Source organism: Osmerus mordax, chromosome 13, assembly GCF_038355195.1.
Source record: "Osmerus mordax isolate fOsmMor3 chromosome 13, fOsmMor3.pri, whole genome shotgun sequence".
Taxonomy (NCBI): Eukaryota; Metazoa; Chordata; class Actinopteri; order Osmeriformes; family Osmeridae; genus Osmerus; species Osmerus mordax.
The window spans coordinates 6520170-6533193 of record NC_090062.1 but is presented as its reverse complement, the minus strand read 5'-3'; the positions used below and the strand labels follow the sequence as shown (position 1 = coordinate 6533193).

Here is a 13024-nt window from a genome sequence, read left to right as displayed (position 1 = left end):
AAATTCTGCTCTCTGCTCTCCTGTCAGAGAACACTTTACTCATCAATCAAAAGTTTACTGTCTTGAAACTAGGCATGTTAAAATATCAGTTTTCTTATTTTAGCCATATTCTCTGTTAATTTGTCTGTTAGCATAATAACCCTAGTTCAATTCAGTACGTTCTGTACAATGTATGTTAAGATTAGACTGGAAAACATGTTGTGCTCTGTTCCGTTAAGTGGGTGTGACCACCAGTCTGAGAATAATTTGGGATTCGTAAGGACTAGTGTTTGGCAACTTGCACTGGTCATTTACTGGTTTTGTTCCATCAGCAAAACTATACAATTTTATCTGTTCTATTTTCATTCCTATAAATGATGAACTTTAAATAATGCATGCTAACTAATGAACTATAAAACGATACAATATTATATCTAATAACTCAAAATAGTGTTCTGTTCATTCCTTATATTAACATAATGAATAATCATCTACTGTGTTAGTCATGGTGTTATTTATGAATTATGGGGGGGGGGGGTATTGGAAAGCTGTACTTTAAGTGTAGGAAACTACTTTAAGGCAAATGGATTGGATGACATCATTAAGGATTTAAAAGTGGAAAGCTTTTCAATTTTGGCCTCTACAGAAAGTTGTTTAATAGTGGTTTCTGATGCTGATCTGAGAAGTAATTATTTTATCACACAATTTAGGGGAAATATGAACAAGTGGATATTACTATTATCTGTGTGTCTGCACGTTGGCTCAGCAACATTCGACCTACCATCATTTTCATATGAAGAGCACTCATTCCTAGGTAAGTGTGACTGTGTTTGACACTAAATAAGTATGTTATTTGATCCTGTTGTATATACGCTGCATGTTTTACTGTTTATGTGTCCCCATGTAATATTACACAGCACAATATATGAGACTATTATCATGTGTTCATGTGTGTGGGGGGCTGCCTCTGTTGACAGACCCTGAGGATGTTCTGAGTGTCAGCATCCCTCTGGAACGCCCACAGCGCCCTCTACTGGGCAGCACCTTGGTGCTTCCCTGCTACTTCCAGGTACAGCCTCACACCAATACTACAGTCTTCAGTTAGACATTGGCAATATTATTTTATATGCAGTCATTTAATTATTAAGATGCCTGATCGTGTTCTTCACACCCCCCCCCCCCTCCCCCCTCCCCCCCCCTCCACCAGGACCACACGGTCAATGACCCGGGAGCCCCCACCATAGCCCCCCTCTCCCACCGCATAAAATGGAGCCACGTCACCAAAGACAAGGTGTCAGTCATCCTGGTCGCTATGGAAGGAAAGATACAGGTAGAGGACAAGTACCTGGACAGGGTTCACATGGTGGGATACCCAATGACCCCCACAGACGCTAGCATTAAGATCACAGAGCTGCACTCCAATGATTCGGGCACCTACCGCTGTGAGGTCCAGCATGGCATCGAGGACAGCCATGACACAGTCCAAGTTCAGGTCCAAGGTAGGGTGATACTGAAAATAAACACCTATCTAGTTTTACACATAACCACACTCTCATTTCCTTAAAATAACGTGGATATAAATGATAACAATGATTATAATAAGAATAATAATGAAGGACTGAAGATATGAAGATAAAATATCACTATTTGAAAAATGTCTCCTCCCTTTTCTCAGGCATTGTGTTCCACTATCGTGCTATCACTACCCGCTACACTCTGACCTTTGAGAAGGCGAAGGCAGCATGTATTCAGAACAGTGCTGTCATTGCCTCCCCTGAACAGCTGCAGGCTGCCTACGATGATGGCTTTCACCAGTGTGATGCAGGCTGGCTCTCTGACCAGACTGTCAGGTCAGTCTGATAAGTTAGACCAGCACCAATAGAGATCAAAACATCTGTCAATCTGACTTCCTCTCCAACTGCCCTGAAGGGAATGAATATCACAGTTCACATTTTTTGGCTTAATGTTTTCTCTCCTGACAAGGTTATGAATAGAACATGATGTAGTTGGATGATGTATGGAAGTAGTTTGTGTAATGTCACTGTTTGTGCTGTCTGAATACAGACGCCAGCCTCTCTGAGCCCCAGAGTGTGTCAGTTCCTTCAGGCTCACAGCCTGTCCTTTGTCCTGTTTCCATCCCTGCATACTTTGCCAAACCTAGCAGAGTCTGCTTTGCTCTGATCTCACCTGCTGTATTTGACACTCTCACAAGGAAAGCCTTCATGCTCCTAAACCAATGGCTGACCATTTATGATCTCATTTTTCATAGTATTTTTTATATTTATTGATTCTGTTTCATAGGAGATGATAACAACAGTTCAATTCCATAAACGGTATCTATCCCTAGGACATTTTATAACACATTTATGTGTGGCTTATTGTAGATAGTAATAGCTATTTTTATGAATGATAGGTACCCCATCCATGACCCTCGACGGAACTGCTACGGTGATAAAGAGGAGTTACCGGGGGTGAGGACCTACGGAGTAAGAGATGTCAACGAGACCTATGACGTGTACTGTTTCGCTGAGAAGATGACAGGTACACCCTTTCAACCTGCATGTGTTAGTTAGACATTCATTCATTTGAAACGCTGAATTAAGGTACAATGTATGGATAAGACAACCCCCTCTTCTAACCCAGGCAGGGTGTTCTACTCTGGGTCTGTGGCTAAATTCACCTACGCTGAGGCTGAGGAGCAGTGTTCAAATCTGGATGCCCAGTTGGCCACGACCGGCCAGCTCTACCTGGCATGGCAGGCTGGTTTGGATGTCTGCAACGCAGGCTGGCTGGGGGACAGAAGCGTCCGCTACCCTATCAACATCGCCCGGGCGCAGTGCGGAGGCGGACTGCTGGGCGTGAGGACCGTGTACCTGCATTCCAACCAGACAGGATACCCCAAGCCAGAGTCTCGATATGATGCCTTCTGCTTCACAGGTATGGTCCATAAATCCTGAAAACACAGTCGCCTTTCATGGATAAATGACATGCCATAGGCAGTACGTCGGTTAATAATTGTAACGGCCCACTACGATATAGCACAATAATGTTGTAGACATACAGCAGACAATGTCCTGTATAAAGTGTTACTATGTAAACTGGACCTTTATATACACAGGAGAGACACACAGTACCTGGATCGTAGAGCTCCCTCTTGCTTGTATAGTGCAGCTAATACATAAATATAACCCAACATTTACTCCTGCATCCCTTCCTGTCTATCCCAGAATCCCCAGATGAGGACAGCTCAGGAAGTGGCATGCTGACTGTCACCACGGTAACCGAGAGCCCCGAGGTGTTCCTCAAGAAGACCACCACTGAAAGCGAGGCACTGGGAGAACTGGTCACTCAGAGGCCCACTAGTCCCGACTTCGCCTACACCACTGAGCTGCCCCTCCCGGAGCCCCCCAGCGTCACAGAGGTCATCTCTGAGGAGGTGGAGAGAGCCACTGCCAGGCCAGACGTCGGGGCAGAGATCTGCACAGAGAATGGGCCGTGCTACGTGCTGCCCCCTACAGGTCAAGGCCGATAGTCAAGCGTTATTTATTCAACTCCACCAACAATGAAACTTGGCGATGAGAGTGAAGTTCTTGTCTTTGGGTCTAGGTGTGGTGTTCCTCTACCGCGCTGCCTCCAAACGCTACTCCTTCACCTTTGTGGAGGCCCAGCGGGCGTGTCAGAGTGTCGGAGCCTCCATCGCAACCCCAGAGCAGCTGCAGGCAGCCTACCAGGCAGGGTACCACCAGTGTGTTGCTGGTTGGCTGCTGGATCAGACTGTCAGGTAATGCTGGAGTGAAACTGAACGGGACGTTTCATGCCTGTGTTGTTGAGAAAAACAATATGTACTCAGCTAACCTGCCAAAAATAAATGTTAGATCATAATAAATGATCGCTATTCAAACTATTGTTCCAATCCTTTCGTGTCTTCTCCCTGGAGGTATCCCATCGTGTCTCCGAGGGAGAAGTGTGCTGGAGACCTGGAGCACCTGCCGGGCGTGAGGTCTTATGGCCTGAGGCCCGCAGATGAGCGATACGATGCGTACTGCTACATCGATAAGCTCAAGGGTAAGTAAAGATCTGACGTTGGTGGTAGTTTCCTCTTGTTCACGATTCTCACCCTTTCCTTCCTATCCTTCCCAACTTTCTCACCATTCTCTCTCTTCCTCCCTCCTCTCTACAGGTGAGGTGTTCCATGCAGGGTCTGGTGATGGTTTTACCTATGACGAGGCCCTGGCCCACTGCCAGGAGCAGAACGCCTCTCTGGCCTCCACTGGAGAGCTCTATGCTGCCTGGAGGCTGGGCTTCGACAAGTGCCGCGCTGGCTGGCTCCTGGACCATAGCGTCCGCTACTCCATCAATAAGCCCCGGGCCCAGTGTGGTGCAGGGAGGGCTGGGGTACACACGGTCTATGCCCATCCCAACCAGACTGCCTACCCAGCTCTGGATGCCAGATATGATGCCTACTGTTTCAGAGGTAAACAGCAAACTCGATATGCTCTGATTCATCGGATTCAAAGATTTCATCTTTAATCTGGTCTAACTTCACCTCCCACAGTGGACATCTTACTTCTGGCCAATGAAACTGGAATGAACATCACAGAAATAGAAGAAGCTCTGATTAACCGTACATCAACAACTGATTTACTGAGACCAGGTATGTAAGATTAGCTCTCTTTCTCATGACTAGATCACATTAATACCCTAACATGCAGTTATTCTAATGTTTTTCATCCTTTTTGTGTTTCTCTCTATGTTTCTCTGTAGTCCTCCCCTCCATCACTCCTCCCATCTCTGTAGAGCAGTTCGGTTCTGGTTCTGGGGCATCTGGTGCCAGTGAATCTTCAGGCGATCATTCTGGAGATTTATCAGGGGACCATTCTGGTGTTCTGACCGGGTCTGGAGACATGTCCGGTTCTGGTGACTCCTCTGGCAGTGGGAGGTCTGACATTCCCAGTGGAGCGTCTGGCCTGACCAGCGGAGAGCTGTCTGGTTCCGGGCTCAGCGGAGAGATGTCTGGTTCCGGGCTCAGCGGAGAGCTGTCTGGTTCAGGGCTCAGCGGAGAGCTGTCTGGTTCCGGGCTCAGCGGAGACGGTTCTGTGATAGACGTGGTTCTCTCAGGAGGCGGTGCTGTCCTGTCTGGGGAGGGCTCTGGATCTGCTGGCCCTCAGGAGGCAGGGGAAGGAAGCACTGGGATCCTGACCTTCCCCTCTGGGATAGGCTCAGGGATGATCAGTGGCAGTGGTTACCTGTGGGGATCCGGCAGTGGCTCTGGCCTCATCTCAGGCAGCTCAGGGGAGTTTTCCGGAATGTCTTCTGGATCCGGCTCAAGTGCCATTGCGGAGTTTTCTGGATACAGTGGTTTTCCATCTGGGGACTATCCCTCAGGAACCAGTGGCTTGTCCGGGGATGAATCAGGCAGTGGAGATACTGTGATCATGCTGATCGATGGTCAACTGTTGGAGGTGTCCACCTCACAAACTGGCAGGGAGAAGGAGCTAGGGAAGGGCGGCCTGGAGTTCAGCGGCTCTGGGGACAGCTCTGGGGACATCTCGGGGTCCGGCGGGATGGCGAGCGCTGACCTCAGTGGCTCATCCTCCGGGAGTGGCTCAGGGTTCTTCTCAGGGGTGACCTTCTTGGGGTCAGGGTTCACCGACCTCACAGGGTCATCCTCAGGAGAGCAGGAGGCATCTGGGTTCTTACAGTATGGTTCTGGAGGAGGGAGTGGAGGGTCTGGGTCTGGAGCCTCAGGCCTCCCCTCCGGGGCCGCATCAGGGATCTTTGGATCTGGCTCCTCTGCCAGCGGAGAGGAAGAAATCATCATCTTCACAACCGGTGATGTCCTGACTGAGGTGTCCACCAGGACATCGGTCTCCATGGAGCTGGGGAAGGGGCCCGTGGAAATCAGTGGGGAGGGAAGCACCAGCAGCAACTTTCATTCAGGCAGCGGGGAGACCTACCCAACCCCAGCCAGCGGAGTCTACTCTGGGGCTCACTCTGGAGACATCCCCCTGGTGACGCTGTCCTCCACTTCCGATGACAAGGCACTGACTGGGGGCACAGTAGGACCAGAAGAGGCCTTGGCTGGAGCTGAGCTGGTGGAGAACTATGGGCAGGTCTATGTGACCTTCAGCCCTGTCCTGGCTCCTGCAGGTCTAGCTGCTGCTGCCACGACAGCCTCTGCTGTCTCCTTGCCGACTCCTGCTGTGATGGAAGAACCCTCGTCAGTCCTGGGTGAGATCTCTTTTCCGTCAGTTTCCATGTGAAACTTCTTCATAGAAATACAAAAATTAGGGTACAAATCAATCAATCATTCTAACTGAGTAATTATTGATTAATGTCCTGGTCTGACCATCCTTAGTTGATCCAAACCCATGTGACCCCAACCCGTGTGGTGCTGGGTCATGCTCAGTACAGGATGGGGTGGGTCTGTGCCACTGTCCTCCTGGGCTGGGAGGAGTGGGGTGCCAGTATGGTAAGTCCTCCTGATGGAGAAACATTATTCCCCCTTTCCTGATCTCAGAATGTTCCATAATTGACTGTAAACATAATACATCTTTTGCAAGCACAGTAACATTTCTTAATGTTTTTCTAATCACAGTACCCTTTGCATGGTTTCCATACACATTACAGTCAGGTGTAAAGTTAGACTTTTGTGCAGTTCATATATTTGCAAGTGACATTCGTACTAACAATGATTTTTGTTCCCCTCCTCTGTCTTCATGGTGTATGTTTTGCGTAATGTGTCTTGTTTTGTCCTGGGTTCATGTTGCCTGCGTCTGGTTTGGGCCCTCACTTGTGCGTCAGACTGCGTCACCGTCGGTTGGCATGTGTGTGTTTGTGGAGGCCTTTCCCTGGAGGTTCAGGACCTTTGTGTCTATCACGCTCATTTATGGAGACTGTCAGTCCATCCTGTGTTGTTTTTGCTCCGCTACGCCACATTGTTCCAGAGAGCCTTCTTCTGCTGCATGTCTGCTAACTCCTGGGTACATTTTGGTACTTCTGTTCTGCCTCTACATGAATCTGAACATGATCTGCTGCCCAAACATATGCTTATTCAGACTTAGCCTTGCTTTAAATATGACCATGCCATACTCTGTATGGTTTATGAATATGTTTGACACATTTTGGCATCCTTGATCCCAAGCGTTACCTCTCAAACACTCATCTTCAGTCATCTTAAAAGCACAGTCAAGGTTGAAGTCTGGATCACAATGTTGCAGCAGCTCTGAGTTTTCAGATTCCATGAGTTGTACAGTCTGCCACCCCCCACCCCCTCTGGCCCCAGACCCCCTGACCCCCAGACCTGCCACCCCTCAAACTGTCCTGCTACCCCCCAGCCTGTCCCCGAGACACCAGTCTCACCCCCCACCCCTTTCTTACAGAGGTTGATGTGTGCCATTCCAACCCTTGCGACAATGGAGCAACCTGTGTGGAAATTGTGGACTCTTACAAATGCTTATGCCTGCCCAGCTACGGAGGGGACCGCTGTGAGATCGGTATGAGGTCGGCTTCAGCTAATAAACACTAACAGCAGACTCTCAAAAACAACAGGAACAACATTGATGCAAAACCCCCCTTTGGCAGCCTGCATCATGGGAAAGCGTCAAGGTGTTTGGTTTGGTTGTGTGGGTGTCTAGGAACTCAGTCAGTCCTATTGTCTTCAGGATCAGATCGAACATCATTACCTTCCCCCGAATCCTCATTTATAGAATTTGGAGGGAAAAGTCCTAAATGACATAGATCAGTGTCTGAGGGCGACCTTGCTCAGTCTGTGAGGGGAGGAGGTCAGCAGTGTAGGCTATTTGATACAGAGGCAGGACTTCCTGTGTGCCTACTATCATGAGCTGTGAGACTGTACATGGGTGGGAGATGGCACAGGAAGGAGGGGAACCATCGACAGCATGCGTCACCACTAAATACTATACACCACTGGAGAACATATGGTTTGGTGGTGACGTATAGAGGTGTTTTTTCATTGCTCCTCCTCGTGCAGTGTAGTTTAAGTAGCCGTTTACTGAAATTGTGAAGTCATAAGGGTGTGGTGGTGGAATGAATGAATCCCTTGAACATTTCAGTAGAGCAAAACAGTGGAAATTCAAAAAGTAAACTGGTCATTTGTTCCCCTGAACGTCACCTACTAAGATGAGCTCATATCAAATATGCATCTACAGGATGTTGTCTTGAGGGACTTCATATTGGAAATATTTAAATCTGCCATTTCTTCTTGTCAACATTATTTAAAAGCTCAATCACCATGATTCCAATTTTAGTCAGAAAGTGGATGCAGCTGTTCCTTATTCCCTTAAGGTTGACAGCATCATGTGATTTTTGTGTTCTAATCAGGCGTTCTATTGTGTTCTAAGTCTATTCTAAAAGTGTTTTCGTCGGGTTTCAAGCTGACATCCTTCCAGGTGTGGTCCGCTCTGTCTCACTGCTCCCCTGTTGTGTTGCTGCTCCAGATGAGCAGCACTGTGAGGAGGGATGGACTAAGTTTCAGGGGAACTGTTACCTGCACTTCTCTGAGAGGGAGACCTGGCCAGAGGCAGAACAGCGATGCAGGGACCTCAATGCACACCTGGTCAGCATCATCACCCCTGAGGAACAGCACTTTGTCAACTGTGAGTGTTGCTTTGTATTCATGTATGTGAGAGAGGGAGACACAGAGAGAGAAGTGGTTGTAAGAGAGCATATTCTCGTTCTTTTTGTCCCATGCATCCAGCTAATGCTCAGGACTACCAGTGGATCGGCCTGAATGACAAGACAATGGAGAATGATTTCCGCTGGACAGATGGAACCCCTCTGGTGAGTCAAACACATAGAAGACAGGTTACCTGTGCTATGACATACCACTTTTTAATTATATTGTGACTTCCTACCACTGAGGTCCTGATCTCTTCGCAGCAATATGAGAACTGGAGGCCGAACCAGCCTGACAACTACTTCAACTCTGGAGAGGACTGTGTTGTGATGATATGGCATGAGAACGGCCAGTGGAATGATGTCCCCTGCAACTACCACTTGCCCTTCACCTGCAAGGCTGGCCCAGGTATGCACACACAGGCCTGGGTGGTCAGGCTCAAGCATATAGCCTGGAGAAACAGTAGCCTCAGCAAGGGATTATGCCATTGATTAATTACTGAGTTATGTTGTCTAAAGTAGGATTTATATTGATTTGATTGTTGTAAAGCACTTTTTTACACTGTTCAAAATTAAGTTCTTTGCAAATATAGTTGACTGATTTACTACTGGCAACTGTCTATACATTGTGTAATCTTGGAACCATGAGAGTGACGAGCCACGATTTAGTCCATGTCATCTGATGTCTCTTTCCCCCCTCAGTGTCATGTGGGTCTCCGCCCGTGGTGGAGAATGCCAGGATGTTTGGCAACAGGAAGGAGCTGTACCCAGTCAACTCCATCATCCGCTACCAGTGTAACCCAGGCTTCATGCAGCGTCACCTGCCTGTGGTCCGCTGCTTGGCAGACGGACAGTGGGAGAAACCCCAGGTGGAATGTATCAACTGTGAGTACCCCATGGTCTTCTCCAAAGCAATTGGACTGTATTTTCATCCAGTGAAAAATTGCATTAATATACAAATAATACAGTATATTGACATAAAGATACATATTTAATTAATTTGTTGATTCAAATTGTGTTCGTATGTGCCCCCGACAACAGTAGCATTCAGCAACAGAATACAGAGGAGAACCACCAGGAGTCGATCAGAATCAGCCAGCAAGCAGCTTCATTAAGCATGGACTGAGGGACAAGGAGTTCATGTTTTTAGATAGCAATTTTAAAAGAACACGTACACTACACAAAAGCCATGTTTAACGTACGCTGTGTCCTCCTGCAAAGACCAAAGCAAGCTTGAGAAGTCCATGTTTGTGTTTTTTTGAAAATGTGATCATTTTAAAACAGATAAATTAAGTGTTTTTGTTCCCAAAGATTATGAAATGTTATAATTATATTTGATTATTTTTATTATTGTTTGGTTTTTATCAGTAATATAATTACAAGTTTCAGTTGGATTGTTATGCTGTTGATGAGGTGAATGTCATTACCATGTTCCCAACCAGACTGGATGTAACTGTGGTGACTGCATCAGCAGCATCTGTCTCTCTCACGTCAAGTCCAGAACTTTCCAAGGAAAAGTCACACCAGTGGTCCATATTGCACTTGGTCTGGATGAGCTGAGTTAGATCCATGTTCAGACAGTCTGAGAGTGTGACAGAAGCTGTCTTGGTAGTCACTATGGGAGGAGCGCTGCATTGGCTGGTGGATGTTCTCCAGCCATGTCTGGTGCAGCAGAACCGAGACAGTGAAGCCTACAACAGAGCAGCTCCTCCAACTGACAGGAAGTACAGGAAGGTACCTGAAGTCCTGTTCTGAGAAGTGTGTGAATGTTCAAGGGATCCTAAAGTCAAAGCTTGTTGGATGTTTTCAGATCTTGAAAAGTTGCTTTGAAGATATAAATGTCTGACTCATTTAGGATTTAGTGACTTAGTCCACTCTTTAGTCCACTTCTGACAAGCTGCTTTAGGATGTATGAAAACACCTGGCAAAATTTCATTTTGGAGAAAACTGCCCTAAAGAAAAAAACATTTTAATTTATTTAATCAAAGCCATGGTGAAAGAAAGTGAAAATCAACATGCACCCTTCCATAGTGTCTTCACCACATACATAAAAATCAGTTTGGAAGAACAGAGCAAGCAATGTGAATACACGTCCATTAATTTATTCATTCACCTAGCAGAGGCAGTACAGTAAGCCTTGCACCCTGAGTAGGCTTCATCCTGCAGTGTACTGAGCCTGCCAATGTCACACAGGAGGATCCTGCTCCAGAGAGTTCAGGCAAAGATCAGAGAGCCTGGATATCAAAGCTGAAGTAGGATTATTAGAACAGGACTCGAGTCAGTGTATTTCAATTTCAGTCAGGTGTGAAACTGTATTGTATTCATTTTCTGAAGAGGCTGAAGTTGAATTAGCACTGACCTCGAAAACGTTGCAGCGTGTCGTTTTTGTGTTCTGTAATGTCGCCAGCTTCTTTTACCTGGCTGTGCAGTGCATAGCATGTCGGTTGGACAGGTGTGCCTCAACAAGCTTTCATTAAGTAACTATAATCTATTTAATTGTTGTCTCATATTATCTCAGAGGAAAGGCCTAGGATACCTTTGTAACCATCGCAGTGCGAATTGCTTCTAGTCCTCCAGTTGTCATTGCTAAACCCATGCACTTGTTTTGCCTCGTGTGTATTTTGGAGGCTGTGCCTCCTGCAGACTATGTGTCACCTGCTGTATAGGAATATCAGATGAGAGAACTTCTATTCAAGAAATCACCACGAGACTTTAATAGAAACAGATCTACTTCAAACTTCACTCCCCTCAGAACAGCAATAGAATATGGATCATAGTACTGCCAGGCCTCTTGTTAGACTCTGGTACAACAGGAGAGATACACTGATACTCTGTTACTAAAGCAATATGTGGTGTACTACGAATCTATAGTCAAGATGCAAACGGTCAAACAGAAATGTTCAGATATGGCACTGAAATCTAATCTCTGGTTTAAGGCACTCCTGCAAAAAGCCTCATTTCAAGGTATGGTGTTCCCATCAGTAGCTCTGTAGAATGTATCCGGATGTGCATAAAATGAACTGTTTGTGCATAAATGTCTGTATTCCCAAAACATATCAAGGAATTCCAAATAAAGATACTAATTGTTACTGGCTGCAGTGTGCTGTGTACATGTGCTCTGAGTTTAGAAAATATTTAGACTACACCAGAATCTAGTTTCTCTGAAATAAGGTGTATATTGCAACCCATTATATCATTGAGATGTGTTTGAAGTTGTCACATCTTATGCTACCTTCTAAAGAGGTTTTAGGTTGATTTGCTATTTGCAACACATACAAGTACAGCTACATTGCAACATCCACCAAGCGGTCATATTTAACCAACAGACCTGAGACACAACAAAAATCAGTCACCTCAGTCTCATTCCAGAAGGGTCGACACCCGAACATTCCAGGCAAAGACAAACAAAAGTGGCTTTCACCTTCTGCCTGAGTCTCAGTGGAGTCAGTGTTTCTGAAGCAGCAACATGGGTGTAAATAGGATTTGAGTCATAGGAATAATAACATCAGGGTACATTTCTGTTTGCCCAACAGGGTGGGTAGCTGGTGTTGTCAGTCCCACCCTGGGAATGAAAGAAGTCCTTTTTAATGTCCTCTGTGTCCCACCCTCTCACACTTCTACCCACCATCCTCCCATTTACCATGTCAGGTTCACTCTCAGACCTAGACCTCCGGAACACAATCTCCTCCTCACCCCTCACCCCCACCATCTCTCTCTCCTCCTCACCCCTCACCCCCACCATCTCTCTCTGCTCATCACCCCTCACCCCCACCATCTCTCTCTGCTCATCACCCCTCACCCCCACCATCTCTCTCTGCTCATCACCCCTCACCCCCACCATCTCTCTCTGCTAATCACCCCTCACCCCCACCATCTCTCTCTGCTAATCACCCCTCACCCCCACCATCTCTCTCTGCTAATCACCCCTCACCCCCATTATCTCTCTCTGCTAATCACCCCTCACCCCCACCATCTCTCTCTGCTTATCACCCCTCACCCCCACCATCTCTCTCTGCTTATCACCCCTCACCCCCACCATCTCTCTCTGCTCATCACCCCTCACCCCCACCATCTCTCTCTGCTTATCACCCCTCACCCCCACCATCTCTCTCTGCTCATCACCCCTCACCCCCACCATCTCTCTCTGCTCATCACCTATCAATCTTACCATCTCTTTCTGCCCCCCCCCCCACACACACACACACACCACTTTCATTACCTCTCTCTACTCCTGACCCCATCAGTCTCACTCATCTGTGTGCTCCAATAGACTTAGTGACACCTTTGTTTGCGTGCGAGAGAGAAAGAGACAGACATTTTTATTTTTATAAAAATAAGTTAATTCCAAGTGGTCAACAGCTTAAATAAACCACCAACAATCAAAGAACAACTAACTGAGGTATATACC

At 46.8% G+C, this 13024-nt stretch overlaps 1 protein-coding gene across 1 annotated transcript; it reads left to right on the top strand.

Moving 5' to 3' along the window:
- The first annotated feature begins 696 nt into the window (after positions 1 to 696).
- LOC136955313 (aggrecan core protein-like) lies at positions 697 to 11686 on the top strand. The gene is made up of 19 exons (XM_067248994.1): positions 697 to 793; positions 957 to 1048; positions 1187 to 1478; positions 1655 to 1829; positions 2393 to 2520; positions 2623 to 2916; positions 3207 to 3497; positions 3586 to 3760; positions 3917 to 4044; positions 4160 to 4453; positions 4535 to 4633; positions 4744 to 6210; positions 6338 to 6451; positions 7362 to 7475; positions 8439 to 8597; positions 8699 to 8781; positions 8881 to 9025; positions 9319 to 9501; positions 9658 to 11686. The coding sequence occupies exons 1-19, from the start codon at positions 697 to 699 to the stop codon at positions 9729 to 9731; spliced, it is 4404 nt and encodes a 1467-aa protein (XP_067105095.1). The 3' UTR covers positions 9732 to 11686.
- Positions 11687 to 13024: the final 1338 nt, after the last annotated feature.